The sequence below is a fragment of the Leptidea sinapis genome, chromosome 13 (assembly GCF_905404315.1).
Source record: "Leptidea sinapis chromosome 13, ilLepSina1.1, whole genome shotgun sequence".
NCBI classification, from domain to species: Eukaryota; Metazoa; Arthropoda; class Insecta; order Lepidoptera; family Pieridae; genus Leptidea; species Leptidea sinapis.
Window position 1 is genome coordinate 1,442,476 of NC_066277.1, and position 22,267 is coordinate 1,464,742.

The 22,267-nt window shown below is 36.2% G+C and overlaps 2 protein-coding genes across 7 annotated transcripts; both read left to right on the forward strand.

Moving 5' to 3' along the window:
* Positions 1–160: 160 nt before the first annotated feature.
* Positions 161–9,767, forward strand: LOC126967692 (protein KRI1 homolog). 4 transcript variants are annotated; one of them, XM_050812278.1, is made up of 11 exons: positions 168–348; positions 2,088–2,282; positions 2,367–2,503; positions 3,280–3,443; positions 5,096–5,237; positions 6,040–6,249; positions 6,603–6,738; positions 7,893–7,969; positions 8,059–8,337; positions 8,581–8,750; positions 9,055–9,767. In XM_050812278.1, exons 1-11 carry the CDS (start codon positions 231–233, stop codon positions 9,731–9,733), a joined length of 2,307 nt encoding a protein of 768 aa, XP_050668235.1. In that variant the 5' UTR covers positions 168–230; the 3' UTR covers positions 9,734–9,767. The 4 variants fall into 4 exon arrangements, with proteins under 4 accessions (XP_050668238.1, XP_050668235.1, XP_050668236.1 ...); XM_050812279.1 differs by having other exon boundaries at positions 3,292–3,443; XM_050812280.1 differs by having other exon boundaries at positions 3,295–3,443.
* Positions 9,768–14,788: 5,021 nt separating this feature from the next.
* LOC126967736 (40S ribosomal protein S9) lies at positions 14,789–17,176 on the forward strand. 3 transcript variants are annotated; one of them, XM_050812401.1, is made up of 5 exons: positions 14,789–14,945; positions 15,487–15,718; positions 15,909–16,095; positions 16,236–16,362; positions 16,980–17,176. In XM_050812401.1, the coding sequence occupies exons 2-4, from the start codon at positions 15,496–15,498 to the stop codon at positions 16,237–16,239; spliced, it is 414 nt and encodes a 137-aa protein (XP_050668358.1). In that variant the 5' UTR covers positions 14,789–14,945; positions 15,487–15,495; the 3' UTR covers positions 16,240–16,362; positions 16,980–17,176. The 3 variants fall into 3 exon arrangements, with proteins under 3 accessions (XP_050668358.1, XP_050668356.1, XP_050668357.1); XM_050812399.1 differs by lacking the exon at positions 16,236–16,362 and having other exon boundaries at positions 14,790–14,945; XM_050812400.1 differs by lacking the exon at positions 16,236–16,362 and having other exon boundaries at positions 14,830–14,945; positions 15,484–15,718.
* The last annotated feature ends 5,091 nt before the right edge of the window (positions 17,177–22,267 follow it).

Consider the following 22,267-nt stretch of genomic DNA (forward strand, 5'->3'; position numbering starts at 1 on the left):
CAAATGATAGCCATACGCCGGCAAATCAAACATCTCTATAGTGTCATTATTCTAAGCTGTTGACCCTTCAGCCATATTATTGAACTTAGTCGTTAAATTCTCTTTGTAAGTTATTGTTATTAAATTTACCTATGTTGACATAAAGGTCTTAGTTACCAGGTCATAAAATCCAAAAAAAAAAAAATACCTACGATCTACAAATTATTGGAAATTGTAAGTGGCTAATAAAAATGAACAAAAAACATCTATTTGACAATGATTCAGATACTGAAGAAGTTTCACTGAAAACTGAAAATGAATATGCAAAGAAATATGATAAATGGCGAGAAAAGGAGGAACTACATAAACGTAAGTTTTGATTTTTTTTTGTTTTTTTCTCTTGCTGTTTGAGGAATCGTATTTTACAGTATATATTTTCTAATTTAGTATCCATCGTCCCAACTCGGGTATTTAGGTCCTCTCTACCAGGAGAGACTACCCTCTACCCCTCAAACTATAAATTTCATTTGATGTTATAACCTCCAAAAATTAAAAAACGACGATAGGTTGCACAAATGTCACCAAACCCTGGAACAAGGTGCCTCCTATAACCGGGTAACTCTGCAATGGATCATATGGTCTGGTCCATTGCCACTTCTGCCACTGCCCTTCAGCCAAATGGGCTCATGGATACACTCTCTCACAAACGACCTACACAACACCCGATGGATGAATGTCTCAAGCTGTAGACAGTCGATGGAGGCGATACCTGCATTGTCAACCAAACTGACACGTAGACTTATCAACCTCAACAGACATGACATCCGTATAATGGTGGGCACCCTAACGGGTCACACATCACTAAACAAACACAGTTTCACAATTGGCGTAACGGACAGTCCTAAGTGTAGAGGCTGTCTGGCCGAAGACGAAACAGTGGCTCACGTAATCCTGGAATGTGCGTGGGTGGCAAACCAACGGGCAAAAACCTTAACCAATATGAGGTCCCTCCATGAAGTCTGTGAACACCCCAGGAATGTTCTGAACTTTTGAAAGGAGCTGGTTGGAGTAACTGGCCATTACTTCACGCAAAATGGACCCATGCTAGTGGTTTAATTGCAGTAACAGGAGCCCCTACACCATACCATACCAAATGAAGTCGACTATGAGCAACCATATTTATAACATTTGCTTCTTCAGAAATGTTGTTGTTGGGGTATAATCCAGCAAATGTGAGCACATGCATTTTGTACTGCATTTCTTGTTCTAGGAAGCAACCCCTATTAAATAATATCATCTGCTGCAAATATTAGTGGAAAAACACTACACTACACACACTACAAAAACTGCAAAGTTCATACCTTTAAGAATTACACTAAATATAATCACATAGATGTACGACTGCTACTGTCTATCAGCCATTTTCAATAACCTATCTATCCTTAGTTTAACTTAGTAGAGGTACACAAATGTAGCCTCTTACACTTACTTACATTTCAATAACCTATCGACAGATACCATTGGACTATAACTAATAATAAAACTATATTGAACATAACCATGGAAAGATAAGATCTTGTCATTAAACAGTGATAGCAATGTATCCGTAACTAGACATACATTATTGAAAATGGCAGTTAATGATGTAAGCCATAGCTTTTCAACCTTATTTAGCTCACCGCCCACTTTGAGAATATGTTTTTTTCTAGAGTATTTTTGTATACTTTTTTGCCTTTTTAGACTATATTTTTTAATCTACCCACGCCCCATCTGCGCCATCTCAATGCCTCCTAATTTTCTCTGGGTCTTCTACTGCCCCCCCGACAGTCTCAAACGCCCACAACGGGGTGTTATCGCCCACGTTGAGAACCTATGATTTAAGCAAATAATTGTTGACACACAGATATAATATATTATTTTTTAAAAAACACTCCATTGTATGCCTTGAATACTTGTTCAAGTATTGTACTTATTCTTTTTAAGACTAGTTTTATTATGTTTCAATTGATTTGTATTAAGGAACTATGTCACTGGCACTCTAATGTATTACACTCATCTAATATTGGTATATCAAAATCATAATGTGGTGTTATTTATGCATTTTCCAGTTGAGCAAAAGTATGGATCAAATGGTTCTGAAGGATCAGAGTCTGACAGTGAAGATGAGAGTGATGTTCCTCCTGAGGTGTCTGAAGAAGTAGAGACTCAATTCCTGAAGACACTTTCTTTACTCAAAACTAAAGATCCAAGAATTTATGACCCTGGATTTAAATTTTTCAATGACCAAGTGGAGATAGGGAAAGGTGAGTAAAGGTTGCCTTTGGCTTCATAATAAATAAGATTTGTTTTTATTGACTGTGTCTGAATATTTGCTTTGAACATTTCAGAAAAAGACAAAGAGTTAAGAAAAGTGACTTTTGCTGATAGTGATGATGATGAGGATGATGACAATCCAAATATCTTTACAATAGAAAAAAAAGCAGAAATTGTTGAACCTAAAGTTAAAATAATAGGAAAGTCAGAGGTATTATTAAAAAAGATTGCATTAGATGATTCCATAATTTACCACCACCATATTTCCTACATTATATTCTATATCAATGTTTATCATTATCAAATTTCATGGATAGTATTGATGATTTTAATAGTTTTTAAGATTACCATGAACCTCCTTCCACATTCTTCCTTTTAAAATTATTAATACAGATATTTTTTGTATAATTAAATTACATTTTAGAAAATAAGGAAAACTGATCTTTAAATTGGTTACATACATAACCGTATGGGCATGTCTACATGCCCAAATATTTTTGGATTGGACTTGTAATCTAGAACTTATTCAAACAAAGAACCAATAATTTATTTCCTCAGAGCCTTGTACTACTAAGTGGCATATAAAAATCATCATTGTTTTTCAGACTCTTAGGTTAACTACAAAAATGTAAATGTCTGTGCAAAAGGTTTAAGTTTATGAATTTGAAAAAATAATAATACATGAAACAAAAACATTGTGGTCCTTTTGGGCTTGAGCTACTAAAATATTTACTGCATGACAATGTGATGATGATCAAATAGTACTTCATATCACACCAAAATTTCAGGTAAATTTTGGTGATGCTGTAACATTTGCCTCTCAACAAGTATACCAAAAGTTTTATAGGCTTTCATTATCTTGTTTAGTTAAATACTTAGGCCATGGATTCTCCATGTTTTTAGGCTCTTAGTTATTATAGTCAAACACAATCACAACAATTTATGTAATAGGAATCATGCTGAAGATTTCTTTTAATTATATTTTAGTCAATGTTTCAGCAGGAGGCCAAATTGAAAGACTATTTAACTGGGAAGGCAGAACATATTGATGATGAAGTGGAAAGAGATCTGGCCCCATTGAAGAATCTGTGGTCAGATCCAAAGCTTAATGAAGGAGAGGCGTTCCTTCGGGACTATATCTTAAACAAAAGGTAAAAGTAGGTAAACCTGATTTGATAAATTCAACAAATATATTTTTTATCAAAATAAGCTTGCCTTTCTTAAAAATTTTGTCCTTAAAACTATAAAGAACTCCAAGAAGTAAATGTGCACCAAAGTGTGAATGTAATAATTTTTTTTTTAACAAAAATACAACTGACTTCAAAAACACTATTCCAAAATAATAGATATAGTATGCACTAAAAGTATAAAAATAATTGCTTAAACAATCTAATTAATTAATCTAATTCTAGTTACGATTATTGTTATTTTTGGAATTGGTGTCCTTCCGCCGCAACCCACTCTCGCTTCTCTTCTCCTCACGACTCGAGCACATCTCACCTATAACTACGTATGTAGTTACTAACCTATCTCCATGACACAAACTAGAATTAGATTAATTAATTAGATTGTATAAATGATGTTGTCGTAGTAGAATGTGATGATCAGTGGGACCCCTTAACGACTTACAGTAAGAGTGCGATCTGTGGCATAATTTTCAACTGACTGTAATCAAATTGCAAAGCGCTTACGTTCATTGCTGCATTGAAAAATTTAGTATATCTACATATACTTAAACAAATTGTTGGTTAGGTGTACCTACTTCAAAATCAAAAAATAAATATAACAACCGACTTCAGAAACACTATTACAAACAATAGATATAATATGCACTAAAAAGTATAAAAACAATTACGTATTTTTAGCCGACTTCAATAAGGAGGAGGTTATCAATTCGATCGGTATTTTTTTTTATGTATGTAGGTACACCGATTACTCTGAGATTTATGATCCGATTTACTTAATTCTAGTAGTTTTCCCTTTATGGACATTTATATTAAAATTATAGTCGACCTGGATGACATAATTGTTTTCTGTGTTCGACTTTTTATTGGAGTTTTCATGCAGGTTGATTATATACTGACACTAAAACGTAAACTACGTTTAAAAAAACTGACTTCTAAAACTGAAAAGTATCAAATAACTAAAATTTTAATTTAATACACTTCTTATGCAAACTTTTACCTTTAATATTAATAAAATACTAATATTTGTATGTGCTATATATTGATAGCTTTGAAGTCGGTGCCAAGCCAAATGTAATAAAGGTTAACACTCGCTAGGCGTGACTTTGAGCGGGATAGCTTCGTCTAGAACCAAGCGGACAGACACATGTGGCCAGACAACCTAAATAATTACATAAAGTAAGCTGTTAATGATATTAAGTATTATTTTGTTCAGGGCTTGTCACTGATTTAAAACCTATCATTAGGTAGCACATACAAATAAAAGTATTTTATTTATATTAAAGGTAAAGGTTTGTTTGCATAAGAGGTGTATTAAATTAAATGTTGTAGTTATTTGATACTTTTCAGTTTTTGTAGTCGGTTTTTTTAAACGTAGTTTTTTTTATACTATGTAATTAAATCATCTACTTCTAGTTAAGATTATTGTAATTTTCTTATTAAGAAAGAAACAGTAAGAATTTCTTACTATTTAACATTAGTTATTTGTGCTAAACCAGTACACAATGTTAGGTAGAACTTCGTTTACCTCATCATACATAACTAAGTTATCTTTTCACTTTGAATATGAATGAATTGTCATGTTTATAAATAATTAATCTGATACACGAAAATTCTAGATATTTGGGTGATGATGAGGGAGTATCTGAAGCCAAAGTTCGTGATGATGAGGAACTGGAGGAAGATGAGAAAACAGTGGAGGAGCAGGGGAAGTTCGAGAGGGCCTTCAACTTTCGATTCGAGGAGCCCGATGATGAGTATGTGCGTATGTTGGCGTAATAAATAAAGAAATATTTATTTTAAAACATTTTAGAGTGTTGATGGTCATGTGATTGGGGTGTGCATTTCTTTATCATTTAATATTATGGATTGTAGGGCAAGTCTATATCCAATGATTATGAAACATAAATTTGTACTTGCATGAGGGCGCTCCTGTCAACATACAAATATATGTAGAGAAACCTATTTTTTATTTATGCATTGTTAAATGTCGTAAGTAGGACACATTGTTTCCAGTTTTTAAATAGTTGACTCCATATAGGAGTAAAGATCCTCCATCCAGACCTTATAATAAACATATATATTTAATATGGACATAACCGACAGCCTCCTGTGCAGGGCCTGCATGGTAGCAGAGGAAACAGCTGCGCATGTACTTCTGCATTGTCCAGGTGTAGTAACTTACCGGACTCAACATCTTGGTATCCCAAACACACTCCCGGAAGTCTCTAGGAAGGAGAGGATTTTGCTAAGGATTCTGGAGGAATTGGGGTGGCAGGAATAACAAATATATTCCCACACACGCAACTTAGGCGCGCAGTCGTCGAGTTGCAGAAATTAGCCCGATTTTACCATACAATATCGTAGGAGTAAAGATACCAAAGAAAAATCTGTACACTTGTATACCATGGAGTGACTGGCTTTGAAACATATTTTGGAAAGTTAACGCTAAAGCTACCGCATTCCTTGACAACAACAGCAGTCTCCCTCACCATCACTTGACTTCTATGTTCGTTCACCTTATAATTTTGACATGATTGGCACACTGTTTGTTTGTTTCCAGTTAAAGCGATATCCCCGTACCATGAACTCCATCCGGCCTAAGGACGAGCGGCGTTCTCGCAAGCGGGTCGAACTACGCTCGCGGAAGGAGCAGGAGAAGCAGAAGAAGATGGAGGAGATCGCCAGACTCAAGGCACTCAAGCTGAAAGAGATACAGGAGAAGATTGCCAAGATCAAACAAGTGACTGGCAACGAGGATCTAGCGTTCAAAGTGAGCACAAGTGATGGTTGGCTAATAGTTACATTTACAGTATAGTAGAGCTTAAAAGTTTGTTCGTTGGAGCGCGCTAATCTCTGGAACGATCAGCCGAATAATAAAACGGTAATGAGGATGGCTAAAGGCTATCATTATTCCGAACATATTATGGTAAATTTAGTAATTTAAAAGATATATTTAAAGTGACGGTTCAAAAAGCTTAGTTTAAGCCTTATTGAATAAAGTTTATTTGAATTTGAAATAGTAATTAGAATTCAATATGCAATTGAAATGTAGATTGTTTGTGTCAGATGATTGTTTGTTGTTTTGATATAAAACTTAATGGCTTTTAAAACGGCGGGGCTCAGGATGAAGACATAGAAGGTGACTTCGACCCCGAGCAGCACGACCGCCGGATGAAGGCCATCTTCGACGAGCAGTATTACGGCGCTGCTGATCACGAGAAACCGGACTTCCCCGACCTCGATCAAGAACTTGAAATTGGTATTCAGATATTTCTGCAGTACTTCGCTATTTATATATAGATAATTTTGAGTTACCTGTTAGCACGTTCGTTGCCACATTACGCGACGTCGCTTGAAGCGGCTTATTACGCTTTGTCCGCCAAAGCGACATCGCGTGATGGACACTTAAAAATCTCGTATGAGCTTTAGAACCTCGGCTGTATCGTATTGGTTTTTAGTATTTGTTCTGGCCACTAGAGGAAGCATTGACCTTACGAAAAGTGGGCGTGGCGTGTGGGTAGCCATCTTGTTTTTGATTTGTTCGCGCTCGCTAGTTCGCTCCTTGAGTGACAAAATTCAATTCCCCAGTACGTCGCGAGTTTCTGCAAAACGGCGACAAAAAAGTATCGAAATGGAATAATTTTTGCAGTAAGTAGGACAAAGATTATACAGGGATGTAGACTAGGTGGGCGACGAAAGTGGTGAAAGTAGTTCAGCATCTGATGACGAAAGGAGGAGGGGTCCCGGTCCACCCAACTGCAGCCCCAACCCATCCACAACTCAGAGTCAACACCGTCTGTGCCCCCGTTGATTCCCATACAGCGAAATCCACCGCGTCTCAGCAGTTATCTAGTACAGCATTATAGATCGATGAAAAATCTGTGTTTTGCTAAGACAAATGAACTACTTATGCCACCGCCCGATAATCCTAGAGATATCCTCTATTTAGGCTTAGGTCTTATTATATTTAATTTCTCACCGAGGATTACTTACAAAAATCTTTGTATGCACTCATAGAAAATGCAGAAAACATGAAGAATTCATTAATAATGTTTTACAAATAGTATAGTATTGCCTTACAAACACAATTCACGCGTTCGCGTTAACGGCCATGTGGGCTGTATATATTTGAGTATATGTAGGTATGCCCCGGATGGCCAATCACGCGTCTTTGCGTTAAAAATATATACCATACATACACAAACCAACCACGGTCGATTCAATATAAAAGTTTTATTAGCACAAAAAAACAAATTAACGATTTTTTAAAGTTGGCCATTTATGTAAGTCCAAGATTTTGGGAAACTGTTAAAAATTTTGTCTTGCACATACTAGGTAGTCATTGAATAATCATATTCAAACATAGATGTAGGCTTTAATTTGGCAAAGATTTATAAACATGCATTGTTTCAGAAAACTGGGATAAATACGATAAGGAAGATGAAGAGAGAGTTGATGATGATGTTCACTGTGAAGATGATAACTTTAATGTAAGTTATTAGAAACGTGTAACTTTCTGGTTCGGAATTCTAATAATTCAAAGTTTCGCGACTTACAATATTTGTGGTTGTGTTGATAGATGGACGCAGATTACGACCCTAAGGCGGCAAAGGCGAACCTTCTAGAAGAACTAAAACGTAACCAGAGCAAGAGACGCAGGAACCGCAAGCGGAAATCCAAGTTGGCTGAACTGTTGGCTACAGAGAAACCGACGTTTACGCCCGGCGTCGACAAAACGTACTCCGAATTCATGGAGGAGTACTACAAGATGGACTGCGAGGATGTGATCGGAGACCTCCCCACGCGATTCAAGTATCGGGAGGTCGTGCCCAACGACTTCGGACTCACGGTCGAGGAGGTGATGTTATAGTCCAACCGCCTGTGTCCACTCTTATGATTTTTTTTAATGGATAAGGAACTATAATTACTATCATTTATTAACTAGTGTTCGGGTCACTTGATTTTAAATAATCAGTCTCCTGAAAGTAGACGAATCACAGCAGTGTTGCCAGCCATTCAGAAGAGTGTATGCGTGATTTTTTGGAAGTACAGATATTGAATCGTCCTGCAAACAATCTCTCATGAATATATCTCCTTATAGATCCTTCTGGCAGACGACCGGGAGCTGACCCAGTGGGTGCCGCTCAAGAGAATAGTGAAGTACCGGCCGGAGGACGCAGAGAAGGGGGACGTGAACACGTACCGGCAGAAGGCCGCCGACTCGGAGCTCAAGAAGAAGGTGCTGCCCAGTCTGTTCCGACACGTAGCCGAGTGAGTCTTCACAGCTATATTAATAACCAATGACATTATAACTAGTTCACTTATAATGGCTAGACAAACTAGTCCTTCGAAACCAATTTTAGTGATTTATTAGGACAGTAAAATGTCCGGCTAAAATGATTTTTATTATTTCGGCGACTTCGGGTGATGCCAGTCCTCTATTCACTAGGGCTGGCAACTTCACCCTTGTCTAAAATTGTCTTGATTCATCCCTAGTCACACAATATACTATTTCTTTTATTGAAATGCTCTAATTTAAATTTTCATTACTTAACATTCAATGTATTCTATCCAGAGAACCAGAAACAATTGTTGCTGAAGAAAAATCGAAGAGAAAGAAGAAAAAGAAGAAAAAAGATAAATTTAAAGAAAATGGTGATGCTTTAACAAACTTAGTCATTGATGAGACTTCACATATCACACAGAATGATTCTGTTTTGTTTGAAGACAGAAATAACGTAACCAGTAATGTAGAAAGTGAGACTGTAGAACAAAGCAGGGTTGAGTCTAATGATAATATTGCCAACTTCAATGGTCACACAGACGACACAAATAGTACTAAAAAGAAGAAAGATAAAATAAAGAAATCAGATAATTCAGAAACTATTTTTACCAAGAAGACTTCTGCTGAAAGTTGTAAAAATATGGTTGTTGCTAAAGTAAAGGGAAAGAAGGAAAAACATAATTTCACTGTGGAAGATATAGTTGAGGCAAATATAATGGCTTCTTCTCATGGAGCAAGTATTGGTGGAAAACGCAAAGCATGTACCTCAATGGATGGTAAAGTAGTCAACAAGAAAAGGAAAAGAAATAAAAAGACAAAACCCCAAAATGGGAAGGAGGTACAAAATAAGACAGGAATTAAAGGCAAACGTCTTTCGGATCCTTTATCCAAGTTATCAGATGAGAGGTTAAAAGCTTATGGATTGAACCCCAAGAAATACAGAAGTTTCTTGAAATATAAAAAGTTTTAGATATTTGTAAATAAAACATATTATTTTATTATTACACATTTGATTTATTTAATTTCACTGTATTCAAAAGTATAATAATTAGATTGTATTATAATCGTCAAATGTATTTGACCTAGCTATGACTTGCGGTTTTTACTTATCACTGACCATTTTGGAAGCGCACGCGAAAAAAACCTGTCCATGAGCGGTGTTTCGATCTTGTTATTTGGGTGAGCAATTGATACACCTGTCCAACACAAAGGCACATAACTGGAGTGTTACATCAACCGACACACAGACACAAAATGGAGATGATAATAAAGACAATGTCTTAATATATATAATAATAATATAATAAGTTAGAGCAAAAAAATTATTTTTTTAGCAACAAAAAAGCAACAAATTTCGGTGTTTTTTTTTTTCAATTTCTTTAAATGTACGTCGCCATTTTTTTCGACCTTGAGAGCGCTACGGCTGCTGTGGTGATTGGTCGGCTTGGGGGGGACTTTAAAAGGCAACACAAAGACAAATATAACCCCTCCCACTGTGAAATATTACATGCCTTAAGCGCGTAATAGCCTTGATTTTAGATACAAATCGAACATTGACTTTGAAGCGTCGCGTTTCTTTTGTCTGTTTTTACTGTTTATTTGTTTGGAATGTGTTGAGATATGTTTACTTGGAAAATTATCTTACAATATCATTCCGTAGTTATTTTGTCCCAACATAGCATAAACAGACTACAGAAAGATATATTTTATATAAAATACAATCGATCTCGCACTTCAAGGTCAAGAATTCCAACAATCCTTCATTAATTTATTTCCTTTTAAAATTCGCCCAGCGAGCGGGCGGGAACGGCTAGTAATGTATATGTATTAAGTATACAAAATTGTTTTCATTTTCAATGAATCGTCGAATCCTTGTTCATTCCAAACTATTTTCCAATTTTGTCGAAAGAAAGGTCTGTGTAAAATAATATATAAAAGCACATCAAATAATTTGTACTTATTAAAATAGATAGTTTCAATAGCTTTCTGATAATTTCACTGAAATCAACCTTACTATAAGCATTATTTTGCTACACGTAAAATAATACACATAGATAGACTTTCGCACGCAAAAATAAGCGCGCCAAAATCGCCCGATATTCAAGGATTAGATTGCCCGGAACGCATCGGGCTGAACTGCAATCCCCCTGAAAATGTAATCTGGAAAGGTCTAGAAACGTCGGGTTAGCCAAAGTAATAATAAAAATGTGACTTTAACGCAAAAAATAATGTAAAAACACAGTTAGTGTTTATTATTTGGAGAGGGTGGCTATTTGGCTATTCCTAATGAGTCCTAGTAATTCCGACTAAATTCGGGTGCTTATTTAGGCGACAGTGCCCAGTAGCAACCTGAGTATGCATAGGTACGAGGGCTGCACTAAAAGTATCGGGAATGGCATATTTCCACTGTTCCTGCATATTAAAATCTTTTTAATTGAAAACTCCTTGGTCTTAAAAATCGAATACCATTTATTTATTTAAAAAAATATTCTCGGTCTTGTCACAAGGTCTTTTCAAACTTGTTTAGTCGTTGAGAAAATGGAATTGACTCGAGAAAATTCTAGAGCGATGATTTATTATGACTTTCGAAGTGGTTAAACACAAAAAAGTGTGTTGACCGGATAATTTCTGCATTTGGTGATGAAGCCCCATCCAAAACCACAATTTATCGCTGGTTTGCTGAATTTCAACGTGGACGTGTCAAGCTCAGTGATGATCCCCGTCAAGGTCGTCCAAAAACTGCAGTCACCAAAGAAAACGTTGATGCTGTGCGTAAGCTGATTGAGGAAGATCGACATGTGACTTACCGCGAAATTCAGGCAGCTTTAGACATTGGCATGAGTCAAATACAAATAATCTTGCATGAACAATTAGGTGTAAAAAAGTTGTTTTCCCGATGGACACCGCATTTGCTCTGTGAAGAGCAAAAAGCGGCTCGCGTTACTTGGTGCGTCAGAACTCTCGAAAGATTCCACGCAGGATCCTCAAATGCTGTATACAACATCGTATCAGGTGACGAATCCTGGATATACACGTACGAACCCGAAACAATAAACCAGTCACGATTTGGGTGTTCGAAAATGAAACAAAACTTGTTTGAGCCAACAAAAATTGTTCACGGAGTGTTGCAAAAAAAATGGTGGCCACGTTTGTCTCCAAACTGGCCATGTTGCTACTATTCCTCTTGAGCGACAAATAACGGTTAATGCAGAATGGTATGCTAGCATTTGCTTGCCACAGGTCGTTTCTGAACTCCGAAAAGAGAACTGCAACCGCCGCATCATCCTCCATCACGACAATGCGAGTTCTCACACCGCGCACAGAACAAAAGAGTTTTTAGAGCAAGAAAACATAGAATTATTAAACCATCCGCCGTACAGCCCTGACCTAAGCCCTAATGATTTCTATACTTTCCCTAAAATAAAGAATAAATTGCGTTTACTCATAGTCTACTGCTGATACTCTGCTCTATCTCATATAACAATAGTTTTTTCCTGCTTAATGATAGGGCTTCATTCGCGTTTCTATTATTGAATGCCTTGATCAGTGCTTTGGAATGTTTTAAACCTGTTGAGTTGCTTCATTCTCAGGGTGTGACGAATGATGCTTAGGCAGTCTACAAATAGGTAACCGAACTCATCGGTTATTCCATTGCCTATGATTCCAGCATGCCCGGAACCCATCTGAGGATCACTATTTTTTATATGTAATGTGGTTACGCAGTCAATACAGTTTTTGACAAATTTTGACGCTGTTAAGTCTGCATCTTAAGCTAACAATACTGCCTGGCTGTCAGAGTGAATTTATATGTGTTCTCTCTTCTTGAAATATTAATTACCTAGTCCTTTGACTAGTGTATCTATTGGGGTATTGTAAAAAGCGTCCTCAATGTGTAGGAACGCACAGAATGCTATTTGTTTGTCTTGTATCGCCTTCTGGACTCTATCCACAAGTTTATTTATTTATTTAACATCACAAAGTTGTAGGAGAAAAGTCAGTTGTAGAAGAGCCGTTTCTGTAGACCTGTCTCTACAGTAGGCGTGTTAAGAATTGTGAATGGGCTTCAGGCTTAGAACATCCTGTCTTATGTACCTATCCAAAACTATCTCGGTAACCTTCAGGAGAAAGTAGGGAAGGCTTGTGGGCCTGCCAGAGCTTGGCAGGGAGTAGTCCTTTCTGCCTGCCTTAGGTATAAACAGTACTTTAGCCTTAGTCCATTGTTCTGGAAGATATAAACCCCGAAGCTTACCCAGTACATCTTGACTAGAAGCTGTACTAATATGTCCAAGCCTATGGAGTAGCGCTGGAAAAATGTTGTGTAGAACGATTGACTTATTCTTCAGAGTTTTGATGGCCAGTGGGCCATAAGGTGATACCCCGGGACATAAGGTGATATGTCCCGGGGTCTAAATATCTTAGCCGCTCTATGCCCGTCCTCGACGAGAGGCCGACGACGGCTACACCCGTTTCAGTAGGTGGGAGGTGAGCAGCCCCCAGAAATTGGCGGGCCATATTCAGTACACTTACGTTTTCCGTCTCGTCGGCTGTGTAAGATCCATCTGGTCTCTTAAGCGACAACGTTTTTCTACAGAACGCTTGTATCAGCTCTGTAACTTATTAACTGTCAGAAAGTTATAATTATAATCTACCTACAGTGTGTTCTAAAATTGCATAAAACAATTACATACGATCCTAATATTGAACAGAAACGAGGGAAAGACAAAATTGCCTGTGTTATACCATTTAAAACGGAGTTCTCTAGCATGCAGTAGAAATGTCGTGCGGCATTTCTTTATGATAAAAAAAAACAAACAGTTACATATGTATATATAATAGAAACACCCATGAATGTAAAATTGCATTGATCGCCTGGATACTACCACTTAATTATGATAGTACTGAGTTGCTCTAACGACACACGCTAAAACACATACAGACACACGCGCACGTTTTATAATATTATGTTTTTATCTATGAGCATTATCTATTAAGTATGTTATTTTATTTTAAGGTTAACTAAGAGCGGAGCCTCCTGGCACAAGCATTCTTTATATGCTTAAAAGCAATTTCTTGACAGTATTTCTTATAGAGAATTTGTTAAAACCAATAAAGAAAATTATTTATTAATTTATTTTTTTATATAAGCACGCCGATCTGGTTAGGTTCATCATGGCGAGCAGTTTGTGTATTCGGAGTCCTTGAGAAGTTTTTGATAAATCCTCGCAGAACCTCTTCCAAGATGCTCGTTTGGCCTTCCTAACAGCCTTCTTGAGTGTGTTCAATTTTGAAATCCACCAAGGTTCTTTCCTGTTCGAGAGCTGAGTGGAAAGTGGGCAGCAAGCATCGTAGGCGTGCGTCAGTGATTCCATTCGTTACAATGCACAGATTAAATACGGACATATTTCACCTTGTCTGTCTTGAAATACAAAACAATAAGATGAAGCCATTTTATTTCCTTTTGATCACCAGTTTGGTGACCATTGTGTGTGTGTTTTAAATACTGATTAATGTAAAAAGACTAATTCGGTTAAACCGAAAAAATTTGTATTTTTATTTATATTTTTCGTTTCCAAAAACCCATTTAATCAAATATTGCATGGCTTGCGTTGCTTATGGCTGTAAAAGCCGTAGCAGTGAGAAATCAGATGAAGACGAAAATTTGTTATTTCACATGTTAGTATTTTGAGCTATTTTTGATTCATGTGTTATAAAATATACGATTTTGAATTTACTTTGTGATTAATTTTGTTTTTGCTTTCCCTATTTAAATAAATAAACACCTATTATAGCTATTTTTCTGAAAACTATACTAAAGATTGGTTTCACATCACAATAATAATTATTATGAACATCGTAGTAGTATACAGTAAATATCACTGCTATAAATCAAAAAGATATTACCCAATCGAGCTACCAATTCATATGTTAGTAAAACCCTGAGAGCTATAAAAAATTACGATTCCCTTGACGTAGGGAAAACAATTTGTTTTTATAATATGGCTCCGAGATTACTATCAAAACAGCTTTTCCATAATAGTGTTCTGTGACCCGCAATTCGTCTAACTCTGTGACGTGACGTTTCTAAGTTGACTTGACATTGATGTTTGAGACTTTGAAGTTTGAGTCTAGTATTTGTAAATCAATCATATAACCTCTCTTTCGGCGGTGCGTGTTGAACGAAGGTGAGTGTGTCAGATTATTGAATAAGAAATATTTTTACTGATAGCAATTGAAGAAATAAGTACATAAAATTCAATTAATAACCATTACTTCTGTGAATAGTTAAATGATTCATAATAATTTTTTATATTTTAATAGATATAATTGGATATAGATTCACCGTGCTCTATGTACAGTGTATCCTTAAAATATTACTAATTTTTTACTATGCCTTTGGACAGTATCGCGTATGCTTTCGAGTAGCATGAGTGAGTGATAAGAAGGCGATAGAATTTGGCCACTTGCATTGATTCCCAAACGTTGACGTAGGTTATTGTAAACGCTTGCAACGGTAAGTGGCGACAAACTTCCAAATTATTATCTTAGTTTTTATTTTTCTAGGTGAGTTCTATAATTGTATTAAACGTTTAACTTCTGTAACTCTTAAGTTCTGTATGCTTATTACTGTCATCAATAAACATATAACAATATCGGCGAATGGAGGATCCCTTGGTATTGTAATGTGTGTAAAGTTATTATAGAGATGTGTATTGTGCTCAGCAGCTCGCCAAGATGGTGAACAACCGCGTGCCGTCCGTGTTCTCCAAGACTTACGTGACGCCCCGACGTCCGTTCGAGAAAGCTCGACTTGACCAAGAGTTGAAGATCATCGGTGAATATGGGTTGAGGAACAAGCGCGAGGTGTGGAGGGTCAAGTACACACTGGCTCGTATCCGTAAGGCTGCGCGTGAGCTGCTCACTTTGGAAGAGAAAGACCCTAAGAGATTGTTCGAAGGTATATTTTATATTTCTATCAGTACCTACGCTATACTACTACCACATACTCTACAATATGATGAAGATTATCTGGCAACCTCTTGTCATAATTATTGTTGTTGATATTATAATTTCTGAATTAAATATTTACTTTACTGAAACCTTTGAGTATTTATGCCAAAAACAATCTAACCTGTCAAATTGTACAGGTAATGCATTGCTCCGTCGTCTTGTGAGGATTGGTGTGCTGGATGAGAAACAGATGAAGCTTGATTATGTGCTCGGTTTGAAAATTGAAGATTTCTTGGAACGTCGTCTGCAGACACAGGTGTTCAAGGCTGGTCTAGCCAAGTCTATCCATCATGCCAGAATCCTCATCAGGCAAAGACATATCCGGTTAGTATATATCCTCTGATCTCAGCTAATTTTCTTTAAAATCAAAGTACATTTCATTTATCTTTGTTATTGATTGATATTTATACTTCAAGTAGCACTAGACAACCAATATGTGGCATTAAATTGAAATAACTATACAGGTGAATGTTGGCTGATGTGTCTGTCTGTCTGTCATGGGTGAAGTCACAATATTTCATAAAGACCACTTGTTTCTCACTTGTGAGACACAATGTCTTGAAATGTAGCTCTTTTTAGAGCCTGAAACAGGTAATAATGCAAAGCCTTTGTGCCTATTATTTTTATGTAGGCATAAATTAGGGAAATTCAAAAACCTTTTCTAGCTTGAATAGTAAGGGGCAAAATTATTAATTTTAACAGTATATTAAAAAGTAAACAATTTGAATGCCCTCAATTACTTGAAAAAAAAAATAAGTTGAGGTTCTTTTGCAATAGACCTAATTGAATGAGGGGGTTTCTTCATATTCTGTTGCCTTGGATAGATCATGAACATAACACATAGTTTAACAAATAGATGTTGTTATTTTAAGTATATGTATATATCCTTTCAATTACTTGGTACTTTAAGCAATAAAGCAAAGATTTTTTTATATGTATCTATATATAAGATCTATTTAATTTACTTTATAACATATTCTCTCCTATATATCTTCTATTTATTACTCTGTTGATTATACCATGATAATTATGTACACTTATATATATGTATGTATTAGTTTAAGTTGTGTCTTTGTATTCTAATTGTTGGTAAACCCAAATAAATATTATTACTGGTTTTGTGATATGGTTCATTGGCTCAATAGCCGTAGCATACTCCCATAATTGGTCCTGAAAGTATTAATTTATTATTTAATTAAAAATTGCAGAGTCCGCAAGCAAGTAGTAAACATCCCCTCTTTCATAGTCCGTCTGGACTCTGGTAAGCACATTGACTTCTCTCTGAAGTCGCCATTCGGAGGCGGCAGGCCCGGCCGTGTCAAGAGGAAGAACCTTCGCAAGGGACAGGGTGGCGGTGCTACCAATGACGAGGAGGAAGATTAAATAAACATAGTTTATTTAAAAATTTGTTTTAATACTAGCTGTTTATGTAGTTTCTTCCACATTTTGTTTAATTAATTTATAGTTTAATTATTGTTATTATGACATAATGTAGTTTTCAGTGTCTATCGGCTTCATATTATTATTCATGAATTCACATTCTGATTTGTGAGAGTCTGGGAAGATCAAGGGGATAAGAAAAAAGGTTTGGAAGATTATAATTACTGTTCCCATCCCAATATTTCCAAGTGATAATAAAAAAAAACAAATTTGAATAAAAATTTACATGTTCATTCAGTCTACTGTAGTATTATGATTATTTATTTATATTAGGGGGCTGACAGACACAATTCAGTTTAATGTTAATAACTAAGGGCCATTTATAAGCCTCCCTCCACTAGTATAAATCAACTTAAAATTACAACGCTCCACACTTAAGTCTAGGTATAACATTGCGAGATTTAAAACCTATAAACTAGATTACATACAACACTATATACTATCTAGCCCTGAATTACAATTAGCTAAAATTATTTTAACTGATTGATTATTTCTAAGTAGAATAGTTCTGCTTAGTAATAATAAATAATGGAGGAGGTGGATCTCTATATGATGAAGTCCTTCATGAAGCCAGAACAACGCAAATGGCCTTGGATAAGCCCCGATGGTGTCACCAAATGAGATTGACTTCATTATGTCGACGAGAGACAATATATTGAACGATGTCTACGCGATCAACCCACTGAAAACTGGAGCGGTCTCGACTGCATTGCCAAACAGTTTCGAATCCCTCGGTGACTGCTTTAACATGGACGAGTATAATAACGTGACAGCTATTCAAACGGCTGGGTCTAAGTTCTTAAAGGCCAGCCGTTCAAAAAGAACTGGAAAAAATCTCAGACTAACTTCAAATTAATGATGTAGGATGCTACATGGCACTTAGTCCCCGTACGATGCTTCACAATATAGGCAGCTAAAAAGAGATCTCTGATTCGCGATATGCGCCGACATAATACAAATTGTGTGAAGGTGGCCATAGAGCGTAAGGCCCGGTATCCACCTAAGCGGAGAGGAGAGGATATTTGTTTTGATAACCAACCAGATTTCGTTATTTCCACATCTTTCCGCGTAGCTTCGGTGTAAATGGATCAAGCGTATAGGAAAGATGTCTCATTTGTCCATAGAATTTTGTTTCGCGGAGATGCAAAACACAGCTCACATCTACGGTATGGTGGAAATAACCTGACAGCTTCGCGGCATATCTCCTGTATGATTTGGTGGATACCGGGCCTAAAAAACGCTCTCGAAAGTATTCGCACGAGATTTGCCTAATGGCCAGAGTCAACTGATGAAGCTGAAGACCGGTGACGGCAATAGACGAAACGAGTCTAAACCCGAACTTTTGAGGGAAGCCGAGAAACTACGGACAGTTAGAGGTATAGAAGGCACGGACACCTGTTACCAACAAGGCTGAAGACCCAAGAGCCAAATTAACCCAACACTATAAGGAAGATATCCAGAAGCTATTCAATCCCCTCATCCTCGAGGGGAAAACGCCGCAAGCATGGCACAGCGGTATAGTGGTGCTGTACTTTAAATAGGGTGACAAAATGCTTTTGAAGAACTGAGTCACTCAGAGGGCTATGGTCGGAGTTTCCGTGCGAGATCGAATCAGAAATGAGATCTGTAGGTTAACCAAAGTCACCGACAAGGGCCAAATGATTGCGACAGTGAAGTGGCATTGGGTTAGGGCATACAGTTCAACGGACAGATGGGCGGCAGGGCAGATAAGTCCTCGAATCGAATGGCGACCACGTACCTGAAGGCGCAGTGTTGGTACGCCCCCCACAGGATGGACCGACGATATAATTTTTAGTTATGTTATGCTATGATCGTCATGCTCATTTAAATGGCGCGTTGCTTGCTGTTTTAAGAGTCCTTCTGTCTTAAGTTATTACATAATTAACTAACCTGACACCATCTTATAGTGACCATATCAATATTGAAAATATATTTTATATAAATAGTTTGACTTGGCCATCGCACTAAACAATCTAATTTCACATAATGTGTATTACCTCTGAGAAAAGTACATTTTGTTTTTAATAAAAAAGATAAGTACTCTGTTGCCATGCGATGGCCAAGCTAATATATTTATTTAAAACAGATTTTAATTTTATATGGTCACTGTAAGATGATGTAAAGTTAGCTAATTATAACAGACTGAAGCCTTAAGTATACATGGTATAACATCACAATATGTGAAACTTTTTACGGGAGAATAACTGTTTTTTACAAGTTATGTTTTTGATGGTATATATTATATCAAGAAGTTAACACACTTTAAGTGCCTATAATAATATATATTGTCTTACTATATCCGTTCATATCTAGACATATTAGACGTAGACATATTTTTATGTCTTTTATTATCGTTTTATAATATTATATTATGTATTTATTAAAAAAAAATACTTTATTTACAATATTATGATTAGTAGGTACATTAAATTAAAACTATCATTTCGGGAAAGTGTACCAAAAATACTGGCAGCATTCCCGCGTTGGATAGCTAGGCTGATCCGGCACAAAGATGTAATATTATATTGAATTTCGATTTTAATTTGTGTAATTAATCCCAAAGTTATAAATACTTTAAAAAATAACAAATTATTGGATTGTTGCTATTTTATAAAATATAAAAATAATTTTAACTACCATGGGACGGGAGCTGGCAATCACGACGCTCATACGCCTTTGTGGCTAATGCGGACTACCTGATATATTTTATTCCTTGGCTGAGCCAGGCCTGTCTCACTCCACTTGTAGGTATTGAAATAGTACGCACGGCGGCCCCTATAGAGAGGCTACCCAGTAAGTCATTGCGATCCAATATTATTTTTTAAGCTTCCTAAAGACGCTGAAACAATCTTATTTAAAGGGATTATTATTATAATGAAATTACCATTCACAATACTCCTGTTTATTTCCTATACTAAGCAGGTTTAACTATGTCGGTCTTCCAAAGAATGCATTATTATCTCCAACGAATGTAGGTTTGACAACGAAAGAATAAGAAAATAAAATTACGATTTCATACCTATTTATATTATATAAAGGTATTTTTATAAGTTGCAACGCAGAGCAGTTCAATTGTCGGGGACCCAGTACTCTGTGAACGGCTGGATCACTTGGCGTTGCGTAGAGACGTAGCTTCATTGTGTGTCTTCGGGGACGGGTACGGGGAGTGTTCCGAAGAGCTGTTTTACCTAATTCCTGCCGCCGAATTCCACCTTCGCACGACACGCCACAAGTTAGGATATCATCCTCACCATCTGGATGTGTGGCGGTCCTCCACAGTGCGGTTTACAAGGAGCTTTCTTCCACGTACTACAAAGCTGTGGAATGAACTTCCTTAAAAAAAAAGTTCACCTTATACTAGGAAGGTACAGGTTAAGATGAAGAAGACAACTCTATTGTCGTCAGAAGAGTTAAGAGTCATGCGATAGAAAGAGAGGCAACTTCTAGGTGAATAAAAATGTAGGTTAATAGCGCTGTACGATCTGAATTACACTTTATTGTATGGCCGCAAGAGTCCTAATTTCATTATTGCGAAGTGAGACTTCTGTACTTGTACCTACTATTACATATTTTTTTTAGTCCTAAGTGTTTTTAAATCCTAATGCTTTGTCTGGTGAGCGCATGAGGAGTAAGGTCGGTCGGGTCTTTGCGGTTGCAACGATTTGGGACATAACCTCTCTGTCTGTAACCAGCTAGTTTTTGTATTTAATAAACCTATAGGTACCTACTTATTGCTGTAGACACGTTACCACTCGGCCGAAAGATTCATGTACCTAAGTTATTGCTATTTGCTATCTATAGTCGTGCTGTTACCGTTTGCCACAAATTATGATTGCTAATAGACCACAATGCACAATGGCCCATTCAATTCTAACTTTTAACAATAGACATTTACTATCCGTATCATCCGACTCAATATACGACCACATTGATTTGATTGTTATAATATTCTATATACCTACCTAGATGCCTAACAGATGAACAGATTGTAGATATTGTTTGAGGTTGAAGGTAATCGTAGAAATGTCTAATTCATTCGATTCCAATATTACTATTATTTTTCAGATTATACACGCATAATAACTTAATAGTATCTGGACGACCGAGCCCTGCTCGCATTTTGAAGAATGTACAAAACTTGAACAAAAAAAAACTAATAGGACATCCAGCTGGATTCGAACCGGGGTTTTCTGCTTTCCGGATCACCCAATGTCTTATCTGAGCTATTCTATTGTTGTTTATAAACAAGACACAAACAATGTTTATAAGCAAGAGTATAATTTCGGCACTATAATGCCTAAATTATCCTTTGCGTTCTAATGTTATTGTAGTTGTTTCTCATTAAAACACGGATAAAACTACATTATAGTTTCATTTTTCTTTAAAAATAAGTAATTTAATTTAAGTAGTTAGTTAAGTATTAAACTTTAAATTTAAATAATATTATGTCTTCCGACGACCTTATTGTACACGGTAAAACTCAAATGAGTTTATGTATGTACAATAATTGTGTTACCTATAATATGTAATTTGTTAATAAGAAATAAATAAATAAAACTCCCTGTATACTAAATTTCATTAAAATCGTTGGAGCCGTTTCTGAAATTCAGATTATATATATACAAGAATTGCTCGTTTAAAGATATAAGATAATTATCTACCATTTACATCTACTTACGTAATTAATCTATATATATAAAAATGAATTGCTGTTCGTTCGTCTCGCTAAAACTCGAGAACCGCTGGACCGATTTGGCTAATTTTGGTCTTGAATTATTTGTGGAAGTCCAGGGAAGGTTTAAAATGTGAATAAATATGAAAATGCTCAGAATTAAATAAAAACAACAGTTTTATTTTTCCTTTGATGTGTCCCCCGTCGTCCGATATTTGTTTTGTATGGACATATTTTCTATGAGAGAATTTATTGACGCACGGTTTGACAGTTCTGCTGTAAAACAATTTCATTACAACAACAGGGAGCATATTTTACGAAATAATTCTTGATGTTATGAAATATTATTGACAAATTCATAAA

Coding starts and splice junctions, on each gene's coding strand:
- LOC126967692 (XM_050812278.1), top strand. CDS start 231: ATGAACAAAAAACATCTATTTGACAATGATTCAGATACTGAAGAAGTT. Junction 3,444..5,095: donor GACTATATCTTAAACAAAAG/GTAAAAGTAGGT, acceptor CGAAAATTCTAG/ATATTTGGGTGATGATGAGG. Junction 6,250..6,602: donor ACGAGGATCTAGCGTTCAAA/GTGAGCACAAGT, acceptor GGCGGGGCTCAG/GATGAAGACATAGAAGGTGA.
- LOC126967736 (XM_050812399.1), top strand. CDS start 15,496: ATGGTGAACAACCGCGTGCCGTCCGTGTTCTCCAAGACTTACGTGACG. Junction 15,719..15,908: donor CCCTAAGAGATTGTTCGAAG/GTATATTTTATA, acceptor CAAATTGTACAG/GTAATGCATTGCTCCGTCGT. Junction 16,096..16,979: donor ATCAGGCAAAGACATATCCG/GTTAGTATATAT, acceptor TAAAAATTGCAG/AGTCCGCAAGCAAGTAGTAA.